This window comes from Macaca nemestrina, chromosome 6, assembly GCF_043159975.1.
Source record: "Macaca nemestrina isolate mMacNem1 chromosome 6, mMacNem.hap1, whole genome shotgun sequence".
NCBI classification, from domain to species: domain Eukaryota; kingdom Metazoa; phylum Chordata; class Mammalia; order Primates; family Cercopithecidae; genus Macaca; species Macaca nemestrina.
This window is the reverse complement of record NC_092130.1, coordinates 139,244,606-139,259,448: the sequence shown is the minus strand read 5'-3', so window position 1 is coordinate 139,259,448 and position 14,843 is coordinate 139,244,606. Positions and strand designations below refer to the sequence as shown.

General features: G+C 38.3%; 1 protein-coding gene across 4 annotated transcripts in view; it reads right to left on the bottom strand.

Moving 5' to 3' along the window:
* Positions 1–14,843, bottom strand: part of LOC105487452 (3-oxoacid CoA-transferase 1) — a 144,852-nt gene that overhangs the window by 117,560 nt on the left and 12,449 nt on the right. For all 4 annotated transcript variants that reach the window (XR_011625050.1, XM_011750900.3, XM_011750902.3 and 1 more), the window contains exons 4-6: positions 9,006–9,141; positions 5,617–5,766; positions 1,083–1,189 (exon numbers count right to left, since the gene is read on the bottom strand). Coding sequence is in view for 3 of the 4 variants with exons in the window: in XM_011750900.3 (XP_011749202.1) it covers positions 1,083–1,189; positions 5,617–5,766; positions 9,006–9,141 (393 nt within the window). In the remaining variant the exon portion in view is untranslated. The remainder of the gene's footprint in view (positions 1–1,082; positions 1,190–5,616; positions 5,767–9,005; positions 9,142–14,843) is intronic.

Below are 14,843 nucleotides of genomic sequence, written 5' to 3'. Positions count from 1 at the left end.
TGTAGCACAGACTAAATGTGGGACTATTTTCAATAATTCCTTTCTGCTTTGTAGTATACAATTTTGTTAATATTTTTTAAAAAGCAACTAAGCATTTGTAAATATTACACAAACGTGTCACATAAGGTAAAGATGATGTAAAATGTCTCCTGTTATTGCCAAAATTAGTTGTACTTTAAAACACTGACTAGATTAAAGAAATCAAGGAGCATTAATATCTCGTAAGTCCTTCAGAAATAAAAAGCGGTATGAGGGTATCACTGAGAACTTAATTGTGATTGCACCAAAACTGCATTTGCTAAAGATTTAAAAATTGTTAATCGAAAGCAGCAAATGATAAATGACCAAAACAATGATTTCTGTAATCTGATACGTGAAGTCTTCAAGATCAAACAGTTTGGAAAACTCTAAAGTGTACACTCGAAGGTTTCATAATCCTCAAAAAACAACTATATAAATCTATAAATCCAGGAAATAAATACTTACTATGCTTAGAATAACCAAAAGATTTTAAAATCTATAAAGTCTGTCACTAACCAGAGAGTGAGGATTGAAAATTTAGTATTATAAAGGTTAACCAATTTTTCAGATAGGACCTTTGTAAGCATTTCCTAGAAGACACTAAAAGGACTGAAGGACTGACCCCAAAGATTATTAGCAGTATCCTTTCAAAATATCAAATTAACTTTGACATTTTAAGACAACACATGTAAATTAGAGTATCGATTAAATTAAATTGTATGATGTCATATTCTCTAAACATGTAACTGGTCTTGGCAACTAAAATACACAAGAAGAAAAACAATTGGACGAGCCTATATAAAAGGGCATATAACTTCAAATATTTAACAAGCAGTGCAACATGGATATCAACCAGTCCAAACAGACTCCCACAAGTGGACATACCAGCAGCCCTGCACACACCTATATATGTGCAATACACATGGGCATGTATGATCTTGGGCCATTTCTGAAATACATTTTTAAACTGCAAATTTGCTCTGATGTCCATTTTTGTAATCGTAATTTAGAAAATATAGAGTTGCTGATATGTACGAGTGTTTTTAAAACTATCACAATACCTGAAAATCACGTTTCCTGCTCGGTCCGCCTTCCAGGCTTTCACCAAAGCAAAATCCCCTGTAATTGCTTCCTCCAAAATAAAGTGCTGACCATTGAACTCCCTCACCTGCAGAAGAGGGAGAAGGCATTGTCAGGTATTTGCACAGGTCTTGCTTGTGATAGAGGCCCTCTGATAGAGACACTCTGACAGAGGTAGATAATAAGGATACAAGCCTAGCAAGGGAAAATTTCTCAGAGGGAAAAGCATCTCAGAAACTTCAAGGATAAGCAGTGTTAGGCAAAAAGGACTTAGTCAAAGTGGTCAAAGGGGAGCTAAGGAAACAGATAAGTAAAGGTCCAGTGACAAAAGAAAACGTGTGCATTTGAGGAACTGAAAGTTCTATGGCCTGAGGGATAGACTATTCTCATTTTACTATTTGTATGTACAGGTTATATATTGAATACGAAAAATAGTCCCTCTTTCCCTCCCACTGAAAAAAATAGTTTGCATAAAACGGTCTATGCAATATTGTTTTTCTACATAAAACAGTTACAAAAATCTATCATTCGGATATCCTCATTAACCTATAATCACCTGTTGAGATTTTAAATGGGATTCACAGAATCAGTAAATTTGGAGAAAACCAACATGCCCTATCTTCCCACCCATAAGCATAGTATATGTCTCCATTTACTGAGGTTTTCTTTGACCTCCTTCAATAGCTTTATCATTTTCTCCATAAAAGCTTTATATATTTTTCTTAGGTTTATTTATAGGTACTTAGTGGTTTCTCTTGCTACTGTGAATATTACATTTGCTCCTATCTACTCTTCTGACATTACTGGTCTAGGGAATGCTATTGATTTTTATTTATATTTATTGCCTTTTAATTATACTATGAATTTTGGGGGGAAGAACATAAAGCAAAACTGTCTTGCCATCATGTTCTTTTATTCTTGAGGGTTTATCTCCAGGAATTAAAACAAACATCCATTGCCACACTTCATCACGGCACAAAACGGAGCCATGGGAATGCAGAACTCCATTCTCATCCCTATTGCACCCCCTAGTGGAAAAACAGACTACGTTTTACAAAAAGCTGCTACAGAAAATTTTGGTACATTTACTTCAACCACGGTTTGAAACAAAACTTTTCTTAAATAAAAGCTACTTTAAAGACATTAACCAAGTTGCCTGCTAGAAAAAAGACTAATGAACTTAGGGAATAACTGATGAATGAGGATCTTACTATAGGAACTAAGATAAATTATATGAAAGATATTTCTGAACCACATATCAATATACTAAGTTATTTTGTAATGGCTTATGTATTTCAAAAATCACTGTAAATACCAACAACGATAGTTCAGTATTTTACACACAGATCTAGAAAACTGGGGTAAATATATGCAAATGTAAGGCAAAGTCAATAAACAGGCTTCTTTTATATTCCAGTTACATAATTTTCTGATATGTCTACACAGCTGTTGCTGAGTGTTAGTTTTACTGAAATTTAAAAATGGGGAAGGAATTGGTTTTATCAAACTAGCTATTTTACTCACTTGAAAGAATTGTACATTTCATAGTCACCACTTCCTCACTTTTTGGTTCTTTCTCAAATCTAATGAGATTTTCATCCCCTCTATTCCAAAAAGGAATAATTCTTAAAGTTGTCAATGACCTCTGTTTTTGCAAATCCAGTTATTCAATTCCAGGTCCTGTATTACCAACCTCTTCACACTCAGTTAATCATTTTCTTCTTTTTAAAATTTCTGTTATCTTTCAAGTTGCCAGATGCCCCTGGGTTTCTTCTTCACTTACTAGTCACTCTTTCCCATTTCTCTTTGCTGCTCCTTCTCTTCCCAATCTCTAAATGTCAATGAGGTGTTCTCTATCTTCACTCAGCCCCTAGACACTCATCTAGTATATAGATTTAAATACTACATGCTGATGCCTCCAAAGTCTCTGTCCTGGCTCTAGACTCTGCCCTGATCTGAAGTCCACTAAGCACCTCCTCTTGGAGTCTAATGAACATCTCCAATGCACCATGTCCCAAACAGAGCTCATTGATAAGGCCCATGCTTCACTCATCTTACACAGTATGCTTGACTCCTCTTATACCCCTTACCCATCCACCAGCAAATCCTGTGAGCTCTACCATCAACGTAACATCAATTCCAACCACTTCTCTCAAACTCCACTGTTACCACCTTGGTCTAGCCACCTTCCATTCCCACCTAAATTAACACAAGAGCCTCCTAAACCCTCTCTCACTGCTTCTGCTCTTGGCTTCCTAGCAAAAAAAAAAAAAAAAAAAAAAAAAAAAAAAAAGGCCGGGCGCAGTGGCTCATGCCTGTAATCCCAGCACTTTGGGAGGCCAAGGTGGGCAGATCACGAAGTCAGGAGATCGAGACCATCCTGGCTAACACAGTGAAACCCCGTCTCTACTAAAAAATACAAAAAATTAGCCGGGCATGGTGGCGGGTGCTTGTAGTCCCAGCCCTTGGCGGGCTAAGGCAGGAGAATGGCGTGAACCCGGGAGGCAGAGCTTGTAGTGAGCCAAGATAGCACCACTGCACTCCAGCCTGGGCGACAGAGTGAGACTCCGTCTCAAATACAAAAAAAAAAAAAAAAAAGAGAGAGAGAGAACAAGAACCACCACCCCAGCAGCCACAGTGATAGTTACAAAACACAACTCAAATTACATCACTCTCACTCTTATTCAAAATCCATAGGCTTCCCACTATGTCCAGTAAAATTCAAACTGCATGAATTTGGCTCCTGCCTCTCTTCAGTCTCCATCCTATCACTCTCTGTCTCATGTGCTGTTCCAGGCTCACCACCCTCCTGTTCCCCAGACACCGCAAGCCTGTAGCTGCCTCAGCACCTTGTACTTACTCTTCCTTCTAAATAGAGCACAAACCCTCTTATCTCCACTTGCCTCGTTCTGCTACCTTATTCTGGTCTCTACCAAGTGTCACCTCCCCAGAGAAGCTCTCCCTGGCCACCAATCTGGAATACCAGCTGCCTGGCCAATGATAATTAATTCTCTTTGCCCTTAATCTACTTGATTTGTCTTCACAGTACTTCCACTAGAGACACTATGCATTTATTCATTCACTGTCAGTTCTTTCACTTGTAGGAGGACTTGATCTAGATCATTTTACCACAGTGCTTAGACCAGGGCTAGGCAAAGAGTAGGACCTTAATAAATATCACTAATTTAGAAATTAACTCACTTCTTCCTACTATAAGTAAAAAAAAGAAAGTGCTAAGAATTAAGAAATAAATTATCTGTCACATTCCTAGGGAATTCAGACAAAATTACAAAACTACTAGTTTGAGGCACCTGACTCCAGGCAGAAATGAATAAAGAAATATTTTAGTCTCATATTTTCCCAAGGTGAATTAATTCTCCAACTTCTAGGAAGCTATCAAAGTATTTATCACAAGTTTTCTGGGAACCTTTATGACATACTACTACAGTTCATTTTAATAATTAAGCTCCTGTCTTTTACTTTGTCAAGAAGCCTTTTAAACTTATTTAGACAGTAAAGGAAAAAGATAAAACATAAAAAACACATTAATAAAAGCTTTGAATCCACATAGATCACTCTCAACAGAAAGATGTCTCCAGATGGAAGACACGGCTGGAGACCAACACTGAACATCAAAGGACGTATTCAGTGACCTCTGATCTTCCCTCTGATCGTTCCTTAGAATGGGAGGGGCAGAGCCAGCATCCCCATATGCAGAAAAGTGATAAGAGATCCCCTGATTTACGATGTTCACTTCCCCAGAGATAAGTACAGCATTTCTGCAACCTGTGTTAACTCTCTTTGGCCATCTGGACAAGGAGAATGGAAAGATACTAAAAAATACTGTAATGAAATACTGGCCAGTGTAATTTTTGAAATTTTCTCCAATCTGAGCATCTCAAATACCTTTATCTGAAGTTCTGCTCTTCTATAATATGTAAGTGATGTTGCCTACAATAAATGTACCCCATCCTACTCAGCACTTTAAATAGAAGTAGGTTATTCCGTCAAAAGCTCAAATGTGTCCAAGATACAAAATAAAAAGTGATCATATGATCTCTCTATTCTATCATAACAGTTCCTTTCAAGGTTTCAGACAAACATATTATTTCCTTGTATTTTTCTTCCTACAGTCACTTTAGGAAGGGCCTGAGCATAAAGAGTTTGCTAGCATGCATATCACAACTGCTGTATTTTCCATATAAGCATAATCAGCAAGTACAACTGTTTCTCAATTTGTTAAAGCCTACCATAAAATCAGTTCAAGTAACTAACCTTGACTAGTACATCACATGTGGATTACACCTTTTTTCCTTCTTTTTATTCTAGTTTCTCTATGTGATTTTAAATGCTAGTAGATGCCTAGATTTAGCTAGATTTTCACCTGTTTATGAAAATGAATGAGTGCTTTTTCTCACACAGAGGTGATTTTACACTTATTTGCCCAATGAGTCCACCCAGAATCCCACGTGGAAAGAGGGATCCTGGCATAATCTGGATAAGAGTGTTTCTTACCTCTCTTGGCTTACTGGCAATGGCAACACTGCCATCTTTGTTGTATTTGATGGGCGATCCTCCTTCTTGTACCAGGGTCCCATACCCTGTGGGGGTGTAAAATGCAGGAACTCCAGCCCCGCCTGCACGGATCCTCTCTGCAAGTGTGCCCTACAAGTGAGCAACCAACACCCTATAAGTTCACTAAGCACACTTCTGTATGTGAACACAAACATTTAGACATGGCTCCTACTCTCTAGAGGCTTATAATTCTAAAAAGCAGCTAGCATTGTATATTAGCATGAGTATTTCACTAATATTGTATGCTAGAAGATCAATTTTAAGAAGTTACTGCCCCTCTAGATCCATTCTAAATCCGCATTCAAAATGTAACTGCTTATTTGTATAGTCATGCTTTCAGTTTCCATACCTCCCAATGATCTCTTGACATATTTTAAATGTGTCTATTTTTGATATTCTAAGTCAATTTTAAAATCTGAATTATGAAACGTTACTTATATACATTAAGTAATGCAATTAAATTTTGTTTTATTTCATGCTCTATATAGGTATGCTAAATTTTATTCAAGTTAATAATGTAAAGTGTTCAAATTTTAGAGCTTATTTTAAACCATTTTCATAAGTATTTTTATCTACAAATTGTCTAAGAAAAAAAACAAAGTGAAAAATATGGCACACAGGTGAACTGGTTTTTAAAAGCCAAGAGTACATCAAACCGTTTCAGAGTAGAAACAGCTGCAAGCAAAGTTTCTTTGTATCTTCTTTGGATCGTCATCTTTCCCATGGGTGACTCTTCTTCCTAGGTACCAGTGATTTCAAGACTAGTTTCCCTAGTTCTCTCACTCTCAACTGTTTTTCTACCCACGTTTTCCCTAAGGAATCAACTCTGGCCCTGAACCTTGACACCCTTCCTAACACTGAAGCCTACTGTGATAGCCTTGTTACATGACAGTCTTACTAGAAAACTGACAGGCTAGTCAATAGTCAAAAATTGGGGCTGGACACCATGGCTCATGGCTGTAAATCCCAGTGCTTTGGGAGGTGAAAGATCACTTGAGGCCAGGAGTTCAAGACCAGCCAAGGCAACATAATCAGATCTGTCTCTATGAAAAAAAAGAATTGGTTCATGGTATTAATGATGATGTGTTCATATTGTCCCAACCTTAAAAACTATTTTCTACTTTAACAGGACTCTAAGTATTCAACTCGAAGAAGAAACTAACAGTTGGTACTTGAGACATTGAGTCACTCAAGTAGGTGGAATATTCTGGGGAAAGAGAGACTTGGGGTATAACTGAAAATCTTCCAGATAACTGATTATCTAGTCAATGGAAAGAGATGACTCTACCTTGTGTTGTGAAGTTAGTAACATTCACAAAAAATTAAATCATCAAAATTACCATAATACTACTCCCTGCCTTAAAATATGTTTTATATATACCGTCCCTGAATACTCCCCTTCTATCATACTAGGTAAGGGCCTGAAAGTAGACTATTTCTGCAGACAGGCCTTCCGTAGGTGCCACCAGCTCCTTACCTTCACCCACCAAAGAAGTCCTGATCCCCACCATTGACACTCCTCCCCCTAGCCTTCAGGCTGCAAAATAAGCTGCCAGAGCCAGTGTTTACTAATGGACCGCTAAGTTGGGGAAAGAGACACTGACCTCTCTTAGCCTGAGGAAAAACTATAAAAAACGATGTACATACTTTCTGACAAAATAAGGAGTAACATAAAAGATACCAAGGGTAATCAAAAGGTTAATTTTCAATAGCTCCACAACCCAAAGAATACTGCATCTCAACCTATCATGTGAAAAATACTGCTATGGACTGAACTGTGTTCTCCCCAAAATTCATATGTTGAATTCATAGTCACCAATGTGACTGTATTAAGATAGGGCCTATAAGGAGGTCATCAAGGTTGAAGGAAGTCAAAAAGGTGGGGCCCTGATCTGGTATGATTAGTGTTCCTACAAGAAGGGTCCTACAAGAAGAGACACCCAGAGTGTGAGCATGCATGCTCTCCGCCATGCAAGAACGGTGAGAAGTCGGCCATCTGCAAGCCAAGGAGGACTTCCAAGCCTTCAGAACTGTGAGAAACTTCTGTTGTTTAAGCCACCAGTCTGTGATATTTTATTATAGCAGCCTGAGCAGACTAAGACATCTTTGTTTTTCTGGGGTGTTTTTGTTTTTGTTTTTTTTCAAAAAACTGAGAAAATGGAATAAATACCAAGCCCAGTGCAGTGCTATGGTATGTACAGGTAAGAGTGCTATAGAGTGACCAGGTGTGACTACAACACATGAGCCTCAGAATAGTTCCCCACGTGTGCTTTCTAGACAAACACACCATGATTTAATTATTAATTTTTAAAAATCTACTAAATTATGTTATTACCAACTTGGCAAAGTCAGTGGCAGTATTTTCTGTTGACTAAAATAAAGCGGAGTGACTCAGTTCAAGAGTTGAGAGCAGAGCATGTCAAAAATGAAGGAAAACTGTAGACCCTTCTTTTACTTAAAGGCTTCAAAAAGTTTTCCTTTCTTTATGAATAACTCCAATTAGTTAAGAGATGATACAGAAAATGAATGAAAAGTTGCCAGATTAATTATAGTAACCGCTTGCTTTGTAATAACACCAGTTCCCTGGAAATCTAGGTTCTGATCCCAGCACTTACTCAGATATAGTCACCTGCACCTTTCATGGGCTTCACTCTGATGTGTCTCAGCAAGACCAGATCACTCACAAATTTCTAGTTCTAAAGCTCATAGAAATTGGAGGGGCATGGTGGCTCACACCTGTGAGGCCAAGGCAGGTGGTTCATTTGAGGTCAGGAGTTTAAGACCAGCCTGGCCAACATGGTGAAACCCCATCTCCACTAAAAATACAGAAAACAAAGTAGCTGGGCGTGGTGGCACATGCCTGTAATCTCAGTTTCTCAGGAGGCTGAGGCAGGAGAATTGCTTGAACTCGGGAGGCGGAGGTTGCAGTGAACTGAGATCACACCGCTGCACTCCACCCTGGGTGACAGAGTGAGACTCCACCTCAAAAAACATTAAAAATAAATTCATATAAATTAACTTTTTAGGATGATTCTCAAACATTCCAGCAAATCCTTTTTGTATGCTTCTGGCACAATACACATTACAGTGCAAAACTTAAAATCTTATCTTGCAGACCGGATATCTTTTAGAAATATCTCCTTTTTCAGTATACAGTAGAAGAAAATATTAATCTTTCAGCAATCAACAGGTGTGACTTAGAAACTAAATTCCTTGGTTTGGCAAAGTAGTATTCCCTCTGCCTTACCTCTCTTGCACAGCGAAATTTCTAGGGAGAAAAAATGAATTTTTAAAGTTTAAGTTAGTACTATAAAAGCAAATCTTCTCACCTGTGGTGTCAGCTCCACTTCTAATTCACCAGATAAGTACTGTCGTTCAAATTCTGCATTTTCTCCCACATATGAAGAGATCATGCGTTTTATCTGGTTGGACCGAAGCAAAAGCCCCAAACCAAAATTGTCAACCCTAGAAGGAAAATGAAGGGAGCTTAGAAATGAGCATCTGACAGAACACTATTACATCTTTTCAAAGAGATAAAACTTGGTTAATTTAAAGAAAAATAAATCCTCTCTTATAGGCATTTAATCCACATTTTCAGTCTCCCATAACCCCAAAACTCTTGCAAGGTAGCTACCCTTTTATTTTACAGTTGAGGAAACTAAAACTCAAGAAGTTTAAGTGATTCTTTTGTGGGGTCGGGGCATGCACAGGGCAAGGTCTTGGCAGTAAGGGACATACGGCCAATATTCACACCCATGTTCACCCTACAGTTTTACTCCACACCTTTTGTTATTTTCATGGCTACAGAGTGATTCCGAGTTAGAAGATAAGCAAAGAGATGAATTGGTTCTTGTCCTATGCTTTGAAGGAACACATAAATGCAGTGGCAATATACTGACCCAAAAGAAGATTTGGATGGAGAAGCTCCTTCTCTTCTAAAAAGGAAAGAGGGCATTCTGGTATTTAAAAGAGAGATTAACATACTCATTGAAATGTGGACCCAAATTATAAATAGCTATGAACATTTTCCCTATATCATAAATATTTTGCTCAAGATTTCCACATTTGAACATTCTCAACAAAAACAACAACAACAAAAAAACAAACAAACAAAAAATTAATCACAAGCCAGTGAAGAGTATAAGTGGAAACAATAATCCTGTATCTGTTAAATTATATATACTATAGTTTAATATCTTCATTATTTTAAAGCTGGTGCTCAATTTATTCTTAGAAATGGTATACATAGTGTTGACTTTATTTTTCCATTGGGTGAAGGTCTCCAGGTTTATGCCTTCCTTTATTTCTATTATTTTTCAAAGCAAAATATGCCTAGAATTTAAAGCAAAGTCAATGTAACAGGACAGATAACTGAATGAATTATTTTTCCATTACAGTCACCTTAAAGACTGAAGATCATTTTCCATTCAAGAGTCAGAAATATTTTAACTAGAGAAATAAAACATTTCTAAGACAAGAATACTTGACCTTAAGCTGTTTTTAATGGTGAAATTTTTTAATGGCGAAATATTTTAATGATGAAATATTTATTTAATGGTGAAATATTTTTAATGGTGAAATATCTTTTAATGGTGAAATATTTTTTAATGGTGAAATATTTTTAATGGTGAAATATCTTTTTATGGTGAAATATTTTTTAGTGGTGAAATTTTTTTAATGGGGAAATATTTTTAGTAGCAAAACACTTTTAATGGCAAAAAGTATGATGAGACACTACCACAAATATGAAGGGATGGCTAAAAAAGAAGAAAATACCAAATCTCAACAAAGATGTGAAACAATCAGAACTCTCATATGTGCTAAGGGGAATATAAACTGAAATGACCATTTTGGAAAAACTGTTAGTACCTACTAATGTTGAATATATCCGTATCCTATGGGTCAGCAATTCCATTCTAGGTCTATAACCAACAGAAACACATACTTAGGTTCACCACAAGACATATACAAGAAAATTCATAGCAGCACTGTTCATTATGGCCAAAATTGGAGCCTCCAAAATGCTCATCAGCAAATAGATAATTGTGGCATACTACATAATGAAGTGGGTATAGCAGTGAGAATGACTGATCTATAACCATTAGCAACAATGGTTGAATTTCACAGATTAATGTTGAGCTAAAGCCAGACACAAGAGTATGCACTGAAATATTCCTTTAATATGATGTTCAAAATCAGACAAAACAAATTTATAAGGATCAAAAGTAAGGCTAACGATTAACGTTGGTAGTGGGATAAGAGAACAGTGACTGGAAGGAGCAGGAAGAAGGCTTCCTGGGGTACTGGTCATGTTCCATTTATCTATCTGGGCATTGATGACATGGGTGTGCAGCTTGTAAAACTCCATCAAACTGTATTTATGAGATGTTCACTTTTCTACATTACTCCATACTATGCTTCAAGAAAGCCTTTTAAGAGACAGAAATGTACTGATAAGGACCAGAGTGCTTCCTAGAAACAGAAGTTTTTATTTACAATCTCTCCCTCCTAATTCCTTTAGTGCTCTGATGGTTCCTTCCCTACAGAGCTTGTGTCATCTACACAGTTCATTCATCTAGAACTCCCTTACTGAGTGCTTATTCTACCACAGGTTTGTTAACTCATCTAAAACTCCCTTACTGAGTGCTTATTCTATCCCTGTGTCAGGCTCTGGAGCTACAATCATGAGTAAGACCTGGTCCTGGGCAGCTCTGAAACTGACAAAATAAACACGTAACCTATAATTACAACAGAGGGAGAGACATGCTAAGGGAATTAGGCGCAAATTGTGATAATTCTGAAAATAGAGAACCCAACTTTTGGGGAGGAGAAAGATAGCAGAAAAAAATCTTACAGGAGGTGGCACTTACATAGACATAGGAAAAAGAAAACATTTTGAGAACAGAGTGTGGGGCGGACTTGTAGAGAGAAACAGGCAGATGGACAGCTTTGCAAAGATGCACTCAGGAAACTACATGTTGAGTGTTCCTGGAATATGGACTGACGGCAACAGCATGTGGGAGGGGAGAAGGCAAGATCAGTTGTGATCAGCCTTGTGGGATTTCATCCTGAAGGATAGGAAGTCCCTGTAAAAAGTTTTAAGCAGAAAAGTAACAGTATGATTAGCTGGGAAGGTTGAAAGATGAAAGGCCGGGATATCAGTGAAGAGGCTCAAAGTAGTCCAAACAAGCAACACTGAGAGTCTGAGCTAAAATAGTGGGAATGGGAATGGAGAAGGGAGAAATCAAGAGGGTCTTTCAGGGAAATAATTCGTAAGACTTGTTGCCCATCCTGATGTAGCTGCAGACCCACTCCAGAATTCTGGCTTTAGTGATGGAATATAAAGAAAGTTGGTTGGGGGAAATTAACGAGCACTACTGACGCCTACTTACTTGATCTGGAAAGGTATTAAGTATGTGACAAGCCACTGACATTTCTCCCGATACCACCTGTTCTCCCAACTTCATTCCACTCTCCACCCTCATACTCCTCACACCCACAAGTGACCATTACAGCTCAGCTGATTCTTTCCCAATTCTCAGAATTTCATTTCCAAACCTCTTTCCTACCCCCAGCACTCCTGACACAATGAACACTTCAAAGTGTTTGGGTAACAGGTAACTGTCAACCTCCTATTCAACTTGTTTTGCACCCCTAGCCTTCAAATGCTGAATCTGATAAGATTTCCCATCCACCATGGGTAGAAAAGAAATAGCTGCATGACTTACTCTCACTTTGTTCAAAAGAAAACTAATGCCTAAGTAACAAGTATTTTCAAGAGTGTAATTTTGAGCGAGAATGCCCTGCAAGTTAAGAATACGTTTGTCCACTAGGGGTCACCAGATGCCTAATGATTCCATTGTTCAAGGGTTGTCTCCCCATACTCTCAATGCACACAATGCCTTCTGAGTTTAATTTAACCTACTCCTAATACCTAGCTAGGTCCCTACAATTCTATTCCCCCAAATTCAACTCCACTGCAGCCTTCCCATCTCACCTCATGGCAGGCCCACCTTACAGATCCTCAGCCCAAAACTAACGCAGCAATCTTCGACTTCTCTCACAAACTCCACATTGAATCTCTCAGGAAATCCTCATTCCAACTTCAAAGCCTATTCAGAATCTGACCATTTCTCTCTCACTCCTTGTACTCTGCACTATCTTGCCAGGAAACTGCAAACCCTCCCTGCTTCTGCTCCCTTACAACATGGCAGCCAAGTGAGCCTTATAAAATGTAAGTCAGAACACATCACTGCTCTTGCTCACACCCCTGTGATGGTACTTTCATTCAGAGTAAAATCAAAGGTCTCCAGAGTGGCCTGCAAGGTCCCATGAGATCAGATGCACTTTGATGTCCCCAACCTCAATCCATCCATTCTTCTGTTTGCTCACTTCTCTTCCTCTCCTGACCTCACCATCCCTCCAACACACCTACATATCCCCCACCTGGTGCCTTTGCACTGGCCTTCCCCTGTCTCAAACTCTTCTTCCAGACATCTGCATGGCTCACTCCCTCACTTCCTTCAAGTCTCTGGTCAAATGTCACCTCAGTGAGTCCCATCCTGATCACCCAACTGAATATTAAAACCCGCCCCTCCACTTTCACATTCCCATTCCCTATTACTTTTTTTTTTTTTTTTCTTTTCCAAGGCACATATAACTTCACATATTGGAAAGTTTACTTATATGTTATGTTACTATTATAGTCCACCTCTCCCAAACTAGAGCATTTGGTCCATGAAGCAGAAATCTTGGTCTGTTTTATTCACTATTGTATTCTAAGCTGAACATCTGTTAAATGGATTTATTGCTCAATTCCACTGTCCCCCTCCTCACTGGCTCTTCTCTAATAATAGTGAAAACCTCCAAGTCTTTACACTGGATATTTACCGTTTGTCCCTCTGGATCTGTTCTCCAACCTCCAGCCTGCTCTGGACCTCAGATGGCTGCCCTGTAGACTAAATTGAGGGGTCCCCTTGCCTTCTGGCTTCTGATCGAGTTCAGCCACTCTGACTGGGTTCACCCAGGGGGAGGCACCATCAAGAGGATGTGGGTGAGGGAAAAATGTTGGGATTTATATTCCTCTGACTCTCTCCCTGAGAAGTTACAGCCCATTGAATAACCCCCTCCATAAAGCTTTCTTCCAGGTCCTACTAACAGCTGCCTCCTTTCACTCCTTCAGACCTGGGGCTGGTAACAGCACCCCTCCATTACAAACTCCAGGGTTCTTTATTATTCATGTTTTCCCTCAGCCCTGACCATTCCACTGAAAAGGCTCCCTTTGGTAAACTCCTCAACTACTCAGAAAATTCAATTACATTTGATATCCTCTGGAACCCAGACTAATAAAGTTATAATGAGATAATTCATGAAGGTGGATATGATCCATTTTACTTTCTGTAGTTTTAAATATCTGAAACTCCTATAGGCCCATAGTAAAGCCAGAATACAGTTGGTCATTGATTGACTTAGGAATTTTTCTAATTACTCTCTTCTGGATCTCTTTGGCTTTTCAACCCATTACCCATTTTAAGTTGGCTCTATTTGGAGATTACATCTCTTTATTCATTTATTTTAGCTCTGAGAATCATGGTTTATATGGGCTTTGCTTTGTTATTAGACTAGTATCCTGGCATAGCAATCAAGCAATGCATAAGACGCTAGCCCCAGGTGCACTACCTGACCAGTTCTTCAGGTCTTGAAAATGCTGTCAGCTTACAACGAGAGTGTTTCTTGCCACATAATTTACAACTCAAATTTGGCAAGTGTATATCTTACCTATTATCAGACATTGATGATAGAAAATGAGTAAGACAAGTCTCTTACCTATAAAGGCTTACAAGACAAAGAAAAATAGATGTGATCTTTTGCAAATGGGGAACATATCATTTCTAATAGAGACATGAATATTAAAACATCTTATAGCTCTTTAACACTAAAGACAGTGCTGATAAGACCTTCAAAGGATTGTTGCTTTCCTTTAGGAGCCAACATTTTTTAGCATACTAAAGAGAGATGTGATCTTTTTCCCGCATCACAACAAACCTGGATTTCAAACATTTTGGTGACTAGAAAAAGTCTAAGGCCAAGAATTCATTAATGAGACACATTATTATAAAGCAAAAAGATACTGTATCGGAAACAATGTTCTGGAAATATTTTCATGT